The 15,772-nt window shown below is 41.0% G+C and overlaps 1 protein-coding gene across 1 annotated transcript in view; it reads right to left on the bottom strand.

The window, feature by feature from the left end:
• Positions 1 to 15,772, bottom strand: part of Thada (THADA armadillo repeat containing) — a 307,293-nt gene that overhangs the window by 221,233 nt on the left and 70,288 nt on the right. Inside the window, exons 22-24 of the mRNA XM_032908756.1 lie at positions 11,405 to 11,537; positions 5,078 to 5,191; positions 2,305 to 2,427 (exon numbers count right to left, since the gene is read on the bottom strand). Coding sequence (XP_032764647.1) covers positions 2,305 to 2,427; positions 5,078 to 5,191; positions 11,405 to 11,537 — 370 coding nt within the window. The remainder of the gene's footprint in view (positions 1 to 2,304; positions 2,428 to 5,077; positions 5,192 to 11,404; positions 11,538 to 15,772) is intronic.

Genomic DNA, 15,772 nt, shown 5'->3' with positions numbered 1-15,772 from the left:
CCATCCATCCATCACCCGACAGTTCTATAACCAGTACTGCCTCTGTGTCAGGTCAGAGGTTGATTACCTGAATATTTGTTATTTTGTTGTTACTGTTTTAAAATTCTAATGGATGGTTTTGATTTTTATCTCCCTAATGACAAAATGCTATTAAATACTTTCCCATGTGTCCATCTGTGGAAAAATGAATGTACCTTTTAATTGGGGTGTCTTTTTCTTACTGAGCTTTAAACAATCTTTATTTAAAACCCAGGGCCTGGCCCATGCTAGGCAAGTATCCTATCACTGACCCATGACCCCAGCTGTTATTTTTGTTGTGTTTTGTTTTTAAGGTAAGACAGATCTTGCTATGTGGCCCAAGCTGTCCCCTTGTTTCAGTTTCTCAGGGACTGGGATTAATGATATGAACCTGCCATACCTTGGTCATGTGAACATGGTATTAAACAGAGGTTATATTAGTTATACAGGAAGGAAGAGTTTATTCTGGGCTACAGTTGCCATGGTACAGAAGGCAGGTGACAGGACTAGGAAACTGGCCTGTCACACTGTATACATCATCAGGGAGCAGAGAATGAACAGGAAATAGGGCAAGGCTATAAAGCTTCAAGACCTCTCTCAGTGATCACATTTAAAGGCTGTAAAGTTTCACAACCTTCCCAAACAGCGACACTCTGTGGAGACCCAAATATTCAAACACATGAGCCTATGGGGGACTTTTCATTTTCACACTACATAGACGGTGGAGAGAAACAGGGGAAAGAAGGTGGAGGGTGACTTACCCAAAACCAAAGATGTATGAAAAACCTTTATGGAAACCCACCATTTTATAAGCTAACTTTTAAAATATAAAAATAATTTTTAAAGGATTTTGAGCACTGGTACCCTGCTTCCCCCAAAAGTCAGGATTTATTAAACTCTCAGTGCCAGAAGGAATAGGATATCTATGTGCTATTTGGTCAGAAGGGCCACAGAAGTCCCCAAGACAACAAAGGTTTGTGCCATTGTTCTTGGTTGCCTACCAGGACTAGAAGGGAAGACTCTAGTACTAAAGGCACAACACCACGCTTTGGATAAAGGAATTCAGATTCTGAAAAACGGATTAAGATATTAGGAGTTGTTTTGCTTCCAGATCATTATTGCTAACCATTTTGAAAATACAAATCAAAACCAGGATGGGAGGGACTAGAGAGATGGCTCAGTAGTTAAGAGCTTTGCTTTTCTGACAGAGGAACAGGGTATGGTTCCCCACTCCCACATGATGGCTCACGATCATCTGTATCTCCACTTCTGGGAGATCCAATGCCCTCTTTTGACCTCCACAGGCACTAAGCATATTATGTGGTACCCATATATACGTGCAAGCACAGAACACTCATTCACATAAGAGAAACAAACAAAAAAAGAGTCTGAAGATTTCTTTTAAAACCAGAACGGAATACTACTTCACACTCCTTAGAACGAGCTTTCATGGAAAGAAAGAGAGGTAGTAAGTACTGATGCTGATAGGGACTGAAGCTTTGTTGCACGGTTGATGTGCATGCCAATGGCTCTGAAACAGGTTCCTAAAACGTGAAGCAGGATTACCACAGGCTACACCCAAACAAACTGAGAGCAGGGATTCAGATAACTGTTATTTATTGCTTCATCATTCGCACTTAAAAATTTGAAAACAATCTCAATGTCTATCATCTTATCAACAGAATAGGGAAAAACAGTATATTGGCACACCAGAATATCATTCAGCCTTAGAAGGCAGAGAAATTTTGGTCCGTGCTACAGCACACAAACACAGAGGGACATGTGCTATCTGACTGCACTTATTCGATGTGTCAGGGCAGGCAGAGTCAGAGAGAAGGCGTGGCAGGCGCACATGGAAGGAAAGAAGGAAAGACGAGGAGTCAGGGGACAGTGATGCAAGCCTTCTGTCTGAGGAGAAGTCCAGGAGACGGCAACCGAGCTGGCACCTCTGTGCTCGGTGCCACTGGGCTGTGTGCACTTACAGATGGCTGAAGGGTGAAGCAAAGAACGGGAATGGAACTGAAGAAGGAACAGCCTAGTGTCAACTCACTGTGTCATACGGTGCAGAGTGTGCAGCAGGGCCAGTCCTCACACTTTATGTGGCATACATTGAAGACACACAAATGCAAAGAAACCACAAAATAAAATCATGATCAATTAGAAGCCAACAAAGGAGATGAAACAGAACCATAAAGGAGTAAAATGTAGTCTGATCCAAAAGCTTATAAAAACCTATTACTCAAAAGCATAATTAACTCAATGGGGACACATGGCAAGAACACTCACTGCCCAGACAGGTGATGTAAAGCCCAGAATTGCAGCCTTAGCTCCACCAGCAACATAAGGAATAATGTTTTCTCCCAGACGTGTATCTCTGAACAAGGCTCTGAGGATATTTAAAGCATGAACCTAGAATGAAAAGTTCAAAAATCAGTGGTGGATTTAAAATTATGGTAATTCTAAATATGTACACAAATTACCAGAGTGTAAATAAAATTGTACATTTAAGAAAATACACTTAACTGGGGTTGGGGATTTAGCTCAGCGGTAGAGCGCTTGCCTAGGAAGTGCAAGGCCCTGGGTTCGGTCCCCAGCTCCGAAAAAAAAGAACCAAAAAAAAAAAAAGAAAAAAAAAAAAAAGAAAATACACTTAAGAACTGAAAATCTATGTAAGGAACAACACAACCAAAAAGCTTCATCCGTCAAACAAACGTACAATTCTGTACCCAATACATAAGAACAGCAGGTTCTTTCCAAAGACAAATGGACACTTAATTTTTAAAACTGATCCTAAACCCAGCCACAAACAGAATCTCAATAAATATCAACTATTGCTGTCTTGTAGATTATGTCCTGATAACAGAAGAATTGTGGAGAAATACTGTTTTAATACTTTTTAACATAAATGCATTTTATTTTGTTTTTTGTTTTTCTCCCAATACAGGGTTTTGTTGCACAGCTCTGGCTGCCCTAGAACTCAGTCTATTGACCAGGCTAGTCTCAAATTTAGAGAGATCCACCTGCTTCCCTAGTGTGGGGATTGAAAGGGTGCACCACCTGGCTGAAATAAACATATTTTAAAATGCTGGTCAAGGGACTGGAGAGATGGCTCAGAGGTTAAGAGCACTGGCTGCTCTTACAGAAGAACCAGGTTCAGTATCCACAAGGTGGCTCACAACTCCAGTAACAACTTGTATAATTCTAGTTCCATGGGATTTGACAACCTGTTCTGAGTTCCATAAAAACCAGGCACATACATAGTACATATACATATAGGCAGTCAAAGCATATATACACATAAAATAAATAATTATTAAAACTATTAAGCAATATTCAAACATTTTAAATATTTATAGTTGAATACTACAAAGTCTTCTATACATTGACACTACACAATGTACCAAATGAATCTTAAGAAACATGTACTTTAATTGTACATCTTCAATGGTCATATTTAAAAATAATTTTAAAAAAAGAATGCTACATATCCACTTAACATGACAGTAAAACAATACTCAAAACAAAAGGGAAATAAAGTTTAAATTGTTTTTAGACAGCAGAATCCCAGTTAAGAGCTAATGAAGCCTCCGTGGCAATGGAGACCAGACTCTGGCCTTGCGCGCACTAGTAAAGGGGACTCTGGCCTTGCGCGCACTGGTAAAGGGGACTCTGGCCTTGAGCGCACTGGTAAAGGGGACTCTGGCCTTGAGCGCACTGGTAAAGGGGACTCTGGCCTTGTGCGCACTGGTAAAGGGGACTCTGGCCTTGCACTAGTAAAGGTTGGATCACAGAGCTACATCCCAAGAACAGAAGCTGACTTTTAAAATCAGGTTTCTCATAACCCTAACAAGGAAGAAAGAAAGAAGTTACAAATAAGCAATAGAACTTATAGATGCCAAAGAACTTCATTGTTTGTCAATGTTCCTCAAAGTGGCCATCCAAGAAAATATAAGCAGTTATAGTTTCCACATTTCAATGAAAAGTATCTTGATATGTTTTTGAACAACAATATCAACCTACCAGACCCCCCCACCCCGGGGTTCCTGGACAGTAAACCACCAACCAAAGATACACATGGAGGACCCATGGCTCCAGCTGCATATGTAGCAGAGGATGGCATTGTCTGGCATCAATGGGAGGAGAAGCCCTTGGTCCTGTGAAGGCAAAAACCCCAGTGCAGGGGAATGCCAGGGTGTTAAGGTGGGAGTGGGTGGGTAGGAGGGGGAGCATCTTCATAGAAGCAAGGGGAGGGGATATGGGAGAGGAAGGAAAGGGGATAACATTTGAAATGTAAATACATAAAATATTCAATAAAATAAATAAATTTAGAAAAAAATGATTAATAACATGTTAGTTAACTTTTCCCAAAGTTCTATTTTCCAAAGAATTGTGTTACAGTACTTGGCCGCTATGTACACTTTAAGGAACACCAGACTTTCTCATAGCCAGCCCACATGATAGCCATGGCACCTGACAGCACCTAAGACTTAAAATCATATAAACGTACTTCTCTTTTCTATAATTATATGTCTGTTCCCTCGCTGGGCACAGACCTCCCACAGAGATAGGAGCGCCCTACTGAAAGGCTCTTACCAGGGATGACAAGGCGCACACACTATTTTCTATCTCGTGGTGGAGAATAGTTGTGAGGCGTGTTTGACCCAATCGCATATACACAGTCATGATAAGGAATTAAAATATTACTTAAAATTAAAATAGTAAATAGTAAAATTTCTACATTACATTTTAAAGAAAAATTCAATTGTTCAACTACAAAATGTACATTAATTAAAAAAAGCACACACAAAATTCAAGCGCGACTTCATATTCATTTCCATATCTTTAGGCACACTAGTGACACTGTGGAATCTCTTGTCGGATGAATGTTTTCAACAGCTTTAAAGCTGTCCACTTCCATCACCACAAAGCAACCACAGCACGTTTACTCAGAGAGGAAAAGAAAAGCCAACCCTCATAAGCACATCCCAGGAACCTGTCTTTAGGAGAGCTGTATCTCCAGTAGGTACTTTAAAGAAATAAGGGCAGAGGAGAGACTTACCTGGGGAACTCTGCCCTTTGAGTCATCTGCAGACAAAGCCAAGGAGATCAGCTCCCTCATTGTTACTCTCAACAAGTCCATTCTACCCTTCTTTGGTTCAGATGCCAACAATGCCTATGGGGGAAAAAAATCCCCAAATCAAGGGGCTTTTATTTTGCACACACCTATCTGTTGATTTCCAAATCAATCCCCAAATTTCAATCCCGTCTATTGAAAACAACCAGACTACTGAAGTCCTAAGTGAGTTAAGGCAGGCTGCTTCAACCAGGCGGCTTAGCTTCTCCAGCCCGTTCTGGATAAAATTAGGCTAAGGTGAGCTCATGTCAGTCAACTCCACAGCCCTTCTGTTTGTTGGTTAATTATAATAATAAGCAGCCAATGAGTGAATGGTTCTGATGACCATTTTGTAAGGACCAAAATTAGGTAAAACATCAGATACAATGAGCAAGGCCCTTTTGCAGGCAAACTGATCAAATAAGAAATTTTTCTTTATTTAAATAATGACAAAAATATACTGAATTAGATTTTGTCTAAAAGTTTATAGGCCCTCAAGAAACTGATCAACAATTTAATTCTTCACATAAGAGTCTACTGAAAGTCTAAGTCTAATCACACCACAGCATTTTAAACATCACAGGACAAAAGAAACATTACAAACTCCAAAGGGATGGTGCACTCAGGTTTCAAAGGAGTGTCTGTTTACTGTGTGACTAGCATACCATAAACATAATAATGGGCGATCCACCCACTTGAGGCAAAGTAATAAACTTTTATTTACGAAGTACTAACATATGTGACAACATGAAGGAACTATGAACATACACTGCCACCAGTGAAAGAAGCCAGACACAAAAGGCTGAACACTATGATTCCATTTACGTGAAATGTCCAGAACAGACAAATCCCCAGAGACAGAAAGATTAGCAGGTCGCCTAGGATGGGAGGTGGGGTGGCATAGGGAGTCACTGCTAACGGGTGGTTGTTGGGAGATATTTCAAAATTAGATTGTGCTAATGGTTCTTGAGCTCTGAGAAGATACTGAAAATAAATATGTTGCATGCATTAAATGCATGAACTGTCCACAGGTGAATTATATCTCAACAAAGCTGTAAAAGAAAAACCACTTCAGTCACATTCTTGGACTCTCTTCCTTCACATATATGTCTAGTAAAATGTTGCTTCTGGCTTCTACAGCCAAAGTTCACAACTATTTTGCATCTTCTATATCAATGACAAGCTATGCAGTAAGAATATACAAGACAAACTTGTAAACAGACTTAAAATAAATTCATCATACTTATGCTCAGAAAACATGTTCTATGAATGTTCAAAATAATTTTGTCTGTTTACAAAAAGGGGAAACTTCTTCACTAAAATGGTAATTTTTCTTTTGCCACAGCTAACTTTAATGTTCATTTGTAAGTCATGTTAAGAAAAGTAGGATCCTTTTGCACAGATTTTTCTAATAATTAAGACTTTATTCCACTAAGATATAAAATAAGAAAGCTATTCAATGACTGAGAGGTGTTGTTCCCAGAAACATGACTTGACTCACCTTGGCCCTGCTGAGCTTAGAAAGTGGACTTGCTGATCACTCCATAACTATGGCCCCTGGGTAGCCCAAGGTAACTATCTCAGCAGGGATAAGCACATAGCACAAATATTGGGCAGGACATTCAGTTGCCTGACATCTGTCCTCAGAAAAGAAGGCCACATGAGCACAGCAGGTCTGCAGGAACTGCAGATAGAAAACTAAACCACACTCAACCAAAGTAGCACGGCTCATTCCTCAGGCCCACCTAGTGCTCTCAGTTACTTCTGCAACTGGGCATCAAAAGATCACGAAGAGACTGTGACTACAAGAAAGAAAACAGGAAGAAAACACTAAGGGGTACTAAAGAGGCCTACTTTACCTCCACGGCACTTATTACACCACCCACTTTGTGGCTTTTGTCTCACTATAAGCAAGAATAGAATCTGACTTAGTGCTGTGAGTGCACCGGAGTTTATTCTTCTGGGTAATGAAAGTGACAGTTTCTACTCTATCCTGTGAGGTGCAATTACTTCAGAAAACAAGAGATCGAGCATGTTTCCACCTGTGTTTAGGAGCTGTATTCACATTTAGTCTCACATGAAGATGTGGTCAGGGGTCAGATGGACTCCACTTAAGTCTTAGCAAGCTTGTGGCCTTTGGCAAGTCTCGTTCCGAATCTCATACACGATATCTTTATATGATAGCTGTACCTATCTCATAAGGTTTAGGCAGGAATTAAATGATGGAATAGCTGTGACACAGACACACTGACTGAGAGCTACTATTAAGATTGTCATTTTTTTTTTTAGGCTGTATGGTAGAGGCACACTCCTTTATTACCTGCACTCAGGAGGCAGAGGAAATGAATCTCTTGAATTTGAGGCCAGCCTGGTCTACAAAGTGAGTTTAAGGACTACCTAATTCATTCTATGAAGCCACAATTACTCTGATACCTAAACCATACAAGGACCCTACCAAAAAAGAGAACTTCAGACCAATCTTGCTTATGAATATCGATACAAAAATACTTAATAAAATTCTTGCAAACTGAATCCAAGAACACATCAAAACCATCATTCACCACGATCAACTAGGCTTCATCCCAGGGATGCAAGGTTGGTTCAATATATGAAAATCCATTAACATAATCCACCATATAAACAATCTCAAAGAAAAAAAATCATATGATCATCTCCTTAGATGCAGAAAAAGCATATGACAAAATACAACATTCCTTCATGTTAAAAGTATTAGAGAGATCAGGAATTCAAGGCCCATACCTAAACATAATAAAAGCAATTTACTGCAAACCAACAGCCAATCTCAAATTAAATGGAGAGATACTTGAAGCAATCCCATTAAAATCAGAGACAAGGATGCCCACTCTCCCCATATCTATTCAATATAGTACTCAAAGTGCCAGCTAGAACAATAAGACAACAAAAAGAGGTCAAGGGGATACAAATTAGCAAAGAAAAATTAAAGGTATCACTATTTGCATGATGATAGGATACATAAGTGACCCCAAAAATTCTACCAGAGAACTTCTCTAGCTGATAAACAACTTCAGCAAAGTGGCTGGATATAAAATTATCTCAAATAAATCAGTAGCCTTCCTTTGTATAAATGATAAACAGGGTGAGAAAAAAATTAGGAAACAACTCCCTTCACAATAGCCACAGATGATATAAAATATCTTGGGGTAACTCTAACCAAACAAGTGAAAGATCTTTATGATAAGATCTTCAAGTCTCTCAAGAAAGAAATTGAAGATCTCAGAAAATGAAGAGATTTTCCCATGCTCATGGGTTGGCAGAATTAACACAGTAAAAATAACCATCCTACCGAAGGCAATCTACAGATTCAATGCAATTCCCATCAAAATCCCAACACAACTCTTCAAAGACATGGAAAGAGCAATTCTCAAGTTCATCTGGAAAGGCAAAAAACCCAGAATAGTAAAAACAATTCTTAACAATAAAAGAACGACTGGGGGAAATCACCATCCCTGACCTCAAGCTCTACTGCAGGGGAATAATGATAAAAACTGCATGGTATTGGTACAGAGACAGACAAGTTGGTCAATGGAATAAAATTGAAGACCCAGAAATAAAATCACACACACGTACACTTGATCTTTGACAAAGAAGCTAAAAATATACAGTGGAAAAAGAAAGCATCCTCAATAAACGGTGCTGGTCTAACTGGCTGTCTGTATGTAGAAAAATGAAAATAGACCCATATTTGTCACCATGCACAAAACTCAAGTCTAAGTGGATCAAGGACCTCGACATAAAACCAGATACACTGAATCTAATAAAAGAGAAAGTGGGGAAAAGCCTTGAACTCATTGACACAGGGGGAAATTTCCTAAACAAAAATCCAATGGCTCATGTTCTAAGATCAGGAATTGATAAATGGGACCTCATGAAACTGAAAATCTTCTATAAGGCACAGGACATAGTTGGTAAGACAAATCAGCATCCTACAGATGGGGGGAAAAAACTCACTAACCCCACATCCAATAGAGGGCTAATATCCAAAATATATAAAGAACTCAAGAAGCTAATCACCAAAAAAACAAAACAACCCAATCAAAAAATGGGGTATAGAACTAAACTGGGAATTCACAACAGAGGAATCTCGAATGGCTGAGAATCACCTAAAGAAATGTTCAGGGGTTAGGGATTTAGCTCAGCAATAGAGCACTTGCCTAGCAAGTGCAAGGTCCTGGGTTTGGTCCTCAGCTCGGGGGGCGGGGAGGGGGGGGTAGACATCAAAATAAGAAATGTTCAAAGTCCTTAGTGATTAGAGAAAAGCAAATCAAAACAACCCTGAGATTCTACCTTACACCAGTCAGAATGGCTAAGATCCTAAGATCAAAACCTCAGGGGACAACACATGTTGGAGAGGATGTGGAGAAAGAAGAACACTCCTCCATTGCTGGTGGGACTGCAAACTGGTACAACCACTCTGGAAATCAATTTGGAGGTTCCTCAGAAAATTGGAAATAGACTACCTAAAGACCCAGCAATACCACTCTTGGGAATATATCCAACAGGTGCCCCACCATGCCATAGAGGCATATGTTCCACAATGTTCATAGCAGCCTAATTGTGATAGCCAGAAGCTGGAAACCACCCAGATGTCTCATGACAGAAGAATGGATACAGAAAATGTGGTTCATTTACACAATGGAATACTACTCAGCTATTAAGAACCAGGACATCCTGAGTTTTACAGGCAAATGGATGGACCTAGAAAATATCATCCTGAGTGAGGTAACTCAGACCCAAAAGGATGTGCAAGGTATGTTCTCACTAATAAGTGGATATCAGCCAAAAAAGAAAAGTTGGGAGGATGCTCTAGAATGTACCAGAAACTTGGGAAATGAGAGATCCTAAGGACCCAAAGGGCAGGGACCCTAGATGAAATGCCCTACAGGAGAGGAAACTTATTGAACCCACCTCCAGCAGAAAGACAGGGCATCAAGTGAGTGATGGGGTTGCTCTCCCACAGTCAACGCTGTGACCCACAATTCTTCCTGTCTGAAAGAAATGCAGGGATGGAAATGGAGAAGAGCCTGAGGAAAAGAAGGTCCAGCGACAGGCCCAAAGTGGGATGCAGCTCAAGGGGAGGCCCCAGGACATGACACCATTACTGAGGCTATGGAGCACTCACAAAAGGGACCTATCATGACTGCTCTCCACAAGACCCACCAAGCAGCTTACAGAGCCAGATGCAGATATGTGCACCCAACCAATGGACAGAAGCTGCTGACCCCTGTGGTTAAATTAGGGAAAAGCCAGAGGAAGCTGAGGAGGAGGGCAACCCTGTAGGAGGACCAGCAGTCTCAATTCACCTGGACCCTTGAGATCTCTCAGACACTGAGCCACCAACCAGGCAGCATACACCAGCTGAGGTGAGGCCCCCAACACATATACAGCAGAGGATTGCAGGATCTGAGCTCAGTCAGAGAAGATGCACCTAACTCTAAAGAGACTGGAGGCCCCAGGAAGTTTAGAGGTCTGGTGGGGTGGGTAGGATGGGGACATCCTTGTGGAGATGGGGGGTGGGGGTGAGGGTGGGTGGGTGGTGGGGGTGGGTGGGTGGGTGGGGCGGTATGGGATGTGAAAAAAGTCAGGGGTGGACCAAGAGGGCAATAAAATCTGGAGTGTAAAAATGAATAAATTAATTAAAAATTAAAAAAACAAAAACAAAGTAAGTTCCAGGATGACCAGGGCTACACAGAGAAATTCTGTCTCAAAAAACCAAAGCAAACCAAAACCAAACAAACAAAGTAAGATTGATCTTTTATGATGGACATTTAACAGAAGGACTCAAATATGGATAGTTCCTAAAAGTAAGCAATCATTGCTCCCACAGTGATTTCTGACCAGTAAATACACAGATGGAAATCTATACCACCTTCTTTTACATTACAAGGCTGATCTTCTGACCCAGAACAGACTGCTCATACATTAAAACAAAGTCACACAGGAGACAGAGTATGCCACAGCCAGAAACGGTGCTTCCCACCAAATGTTAACAACACAAGTGCAATCCCTGGGATCTGTATGATGGCAGGAGAGAACCAACTCCAGAGAGCTGTCCTCTGATCTTTATGGGTACCATAGCATGTATATGCCTATATACACACATAAAGTAAAAAATAAAAATAACGAAGTCACAAATGCCATGGAACTGACATCTAAATATGTTTACTCACACGTTAAGAAGACAAATACAGTATCAAAGCACAAAGAGACCAGTGCCTGTTCTTAGAAGAGTACCTGTATGTAGAAAGGAATTCCAGCACTACGCCTTGTAGCACAGAGTTTGGATGAGGGATCACTGCTTTTAATTTCCTCCAAAACGCTCCACAACCACTGCTCCGGCAGCTTTTGCAGACTCACATTAGAGCACCTAAAAGGTACAGGAGAGCAAATGTTGGAATCATCAGGTACTAAAAGGTAAAAGTGCACACTAATGATATACATTAACACTGCTAGAGAGAATAAACATTTTCTATTGAGAAGACTAAAACTAAAAAGTGTCTTACTTCAACCTATTACAGGACTTCTGCCCATCTATTATGTGTTAGTCTCACTGTCAGCCTGATGAAACCTTGAATCACCTGAGACTGACTCACTTCTGGGCATGCCTGTGAGGGATGGCCTTACTGAGGTGAGAAGATCCATCAACTGTGAGTGGCCTACGTAAGAAGGAGAGAGTGAGTTCAGCACAGACATCCATCCCTCTCTTTCTTCTGCCTCCTTCCTGCCTACGGATGCAGGTACTGGCAGTCCCTGGTGCCTGGTGTTTCCTGTCACAACATCTGTGTCCATGAACCACAACAGGCCCCATCTCCCTTAGGCAGTTTTTTACAGGATATTTCAATCACAGCAACAAGAAAGTTCCTAAGACACCTCTTCATCTGTGTCTCGGGACTTGAAGTTATTAAAAGGTTCTCCTACTACAATAACTGTGTGTAAAGCATGACCTTACCTACAAATAAGCTTGAACACACAGGCTTGCCTCCATGCTCACAATGGTTGAAGAAAACTTACTGAACTCTTAAAGATATTCCAGACTATAAGATTCAAAAGTTCCAACAAAAACATCATATACAGTTTTCTGTAATTTGTTTCTTACTTATAGAGACTGCACACAAAGTAAATACATTTAAACTTATATTTTAATAATTATTTGTATCAGACTTAAAATGTTGCTCCTCACAAATAATTTTTAAAATCTGTAGAATATTAAGAATGACATTTATCTGTGAAGAGGCAGTACATGTTAAAAGTTTATCTCAACACTATCAAACGATGCTCTTAAAAGTGTGTGTGTGTGTGTGTGTGTGTGTGTGTGTGTGTGTGTGCGTGCAGTGCTTATGCATACACAAACATGCAGGAATGCCTTGCAGAGCGGTGAGAGGACAACTCTCAGGAGTCCCTTCTCTCCTGCTACCTTGAGGGATCTGAGGATCAGTTTTCAGGTCTATGTTTAAACTCCTCTAGGGGCTGACCATCACACTGGCCCATCAGAAGACTTTTGCCTACTGTATTAGCATTAGCTGAAGAGGCAGCATACTCAACAGCAGGCAAACAGCCACTAGGAAGAAGGCACCCTGACTTAAGGGATGCAATGCTAGAGCTGAGACGTGGGCTTTAACCCACAGGCAAAGGCTCTCCTGCTGAGCTAGATTCCTAGTCCTTTCCAGTTCTTATTTTGAGAAAAGGTCTCAATAAGTTGCCCACTCAAGCCTGGAATTTGGCAATCCCATGACTCAGCCTTCCCAAGTAGAAATTAAAGACCAGGTCCTGCTTATCTGAAATTAACACAGTACAATAAACAGATATCAAGTTGGAAAAATGCTTTTATTTAAACAGAGGGGAAAAAGTCATCAGAAAGACAGCTGGCTATAATTTGAAGCCAGGAGTTATACCTTAAGACACACATTTGGGATTTGTTTTTTTCTTTATTCCATTGAAGAACAGTGAACTTTCATTTCTGATTAAATATTCCAGATAGTAACTGAAATTTAAAAATACATCTCACACTGACTTAAAAATTAGAACTAATACTACTTAAAATGAGTGATTTTACACCTTGGCATGGACACGTGAGGGAAAATCTGAATCAGTAGACTAAGGGCCAAAGGCTCATCGACAAACGCCAACGTCTTGTTTAGACCTTGGTTAGAACAAAGAAAATGTAAAATCAAGACTGCCAGATAATGTAAAAAATGTGTAAGTATTCCAGATACAGCAGGTACCAAGGCTGTAACAGTGGCACTGGGACATGAGGTCAGTAAGCACATTGTAAGAGACACACACAGAAAGGCCGGGTAAAACTCACAGACCACAGGTATTTACTACTTCAGTAACTGCCGTGCAAAGATACAGAGCACACGTGGCGAAGTCTGTTATCTGTTGGATCTAAGCAATGAACAACGGCAATTTGATCTATTACTCTTTCTACTTTTAAAGATGGTTTACATGTATATACATACATACACACTCATTTATGTTGTAAGGACTAAAGGTGCTTCTTCCATATCATTTTAAAGATAGATGTCCTATGTTGGCAGTACTGAGGAAGAGCCCTGGGCCTCCCACCTCCCAGGTAAATATCCTTCCAGTGAGCTTCATTCCCAGCACAGCTAGTAACTTCTTTAGCTTATATCAACATGATCGACTTAGAGACCCAAGACTGGCTCAGTGGTTAAGAACAAGCACTTCACAGCTCCCAGCACCCATGTCAGGTGGCTCATAATCCTCAAGCTCCAGAGGGCTCAGCACCCTCTTCTGACCTCTGAAGGCACTTGTACTCACATGTACATGGTCACATATAAACACGGGAATAAACATTAATAAAGCTAACTTGGCATAATTTCCATTTCTCTATCAAAAAACACCCAAAAAACAAAAAACAAAAACCCCAGACCCACAAAGTGACTATTTAAGTACTAATAACACAGAACAGTCTGGACTGCTGCCTTCTCTAAGCCCTTTTCATTATTACAAACACGAAGACTACATATGGGTCAATTTAGCTCACAATAAGTAGGCAAGAACATTAAAAAAAATAAATCAAAAGGTCTTTGTGTGTGTGTGTGTGTGTGTGTGTGTGTGTGTGTGTGTGTGTGTGTGTGTTGGAGTTTATACAGACGTTAAGAAAGTCACTTTTACAGTGATTCGATGTAGAATTTATCTGTGAATTTCATTTTCTCGCATTTTCTGCTCCATTAACGAACTGGCTTAAAGACAGGCTGCAGTCTAGGGCAGGTGTCATCTCGCAATAAAACCCACTGCACGGAGTGACAGGGAATGACAAAATGCAGGAATGACAGGGCTTTGTGCTCCTATCAAATCACTGAAGCACTAGTGTAGGGCACAAGTACAGTGAGGCTTCTCCATACAACATCTCTTAGGCCTTCCTGGGCTGGCAAATGAAGGCCACAGAAGCCAGGCAGGTCTTCCAACCAGGGACCACCCTATGAACTGACAACTGTTCTACACTGCTACCAAATCTTGATCTAAGTAACAGTATCTCCTCAGTTTGAACAGCCACATATAACCTTCGCACTTTAACTTCACCAGTCCCTACACAGATGTTGTTTTAAGAAGGTTCTTGCTTTTGCTGGCTTCTACAAGAGCATACAATACACACGCCAAATAGGCACACACGCAAGCCCATATTTCCACCTAAGCATCTATTTATAGTCTCTAAACACACTCCTCTTCATCAAAGTTGATAAACTTTTCTGGCTTGTATCAAGCAATTACTAGGCACAGGTGTACAGAGGGTTGGCAGTGCCAGGGAGGGAACAGGATATAGACTAGACTAGCTAGACTTTGAAGGTTGTTCGGAAGAACGGTGCAGCGCCTGCAGGGTAGGGTGCAGAAAGCAGGAGACAACCAGGGAACAAACACTAGCCAAGGTCTCAAAGACAATTCCCTCATTTAGATTCTTGGCTATTTGAACTGTAAACACTTAGCCAGGCCTATTTTTTCCCTTGTGTATTACATACTAAGGACCAAATGTTCCTTATTAATTTGGGGATTTCCAAAATAGGACCAGAAGAATGTTCTACAAGTTTACAGCTGGCAAAGTATCCTCAAAAGAGCACCCTGTGCCCACTGAGGACCCAGGAACCTCAGGAAGGAGCTCCGAGAAATGCTCAAGGCACTCATCCACTCCTGCCATTCAGCGCAGTCCTTGTTCACTCTGGGATTCCCCAGCACCAAGCCAGCTTATCTCAGGGAATCTCTAATTGGCTGGTTTCCAGTCTGGGCTTTGCTGCCTAACTCTATGTCTTGGATTCCCTTGCTTCCTAGCTCTGCTTCTCTCTTGGACCAGACCTCCCACCCCAATGTCAGGAAAATCTGATTCAACCACATAATTCTCACTTGCTTTATTCATATGAAGTTTATTCACTGTACTTAAACAAAACGTACTGAAAATGTATTTGCCTGCTACAGTGAAATCATTTACTGCATGTCCATTATACATCTAGCATACCAAGCTCCAGAGCTGATCTTGCATCATTCTTGTACGAACACACCTGAACAAATGGTTTCCTGACAGATGAAGGTATGGACACAGAGGTCAAGACCACCAACTATGGAGTCAGGGTGGACAAGCACCGTCCG

Source organism: Rattus rattus, chromosome 7 (genome assembly GCF_011064425.1).
Source record: "Rattus rattus isolate New Zealand chromosome 7, Rrattus_CSIRO_v1, whole genome shotgun sequence".
Lineage (NCBI taxonomy): Eukaryota > Metazoa > Chordata > Mammalia > Rodentia > Muridae > Rattus > Rattus rattus.
Note: the sequence above shows the minus strand (reverse complement) of the source record. Positions and strands in the feature narration are given on the sequence as shown.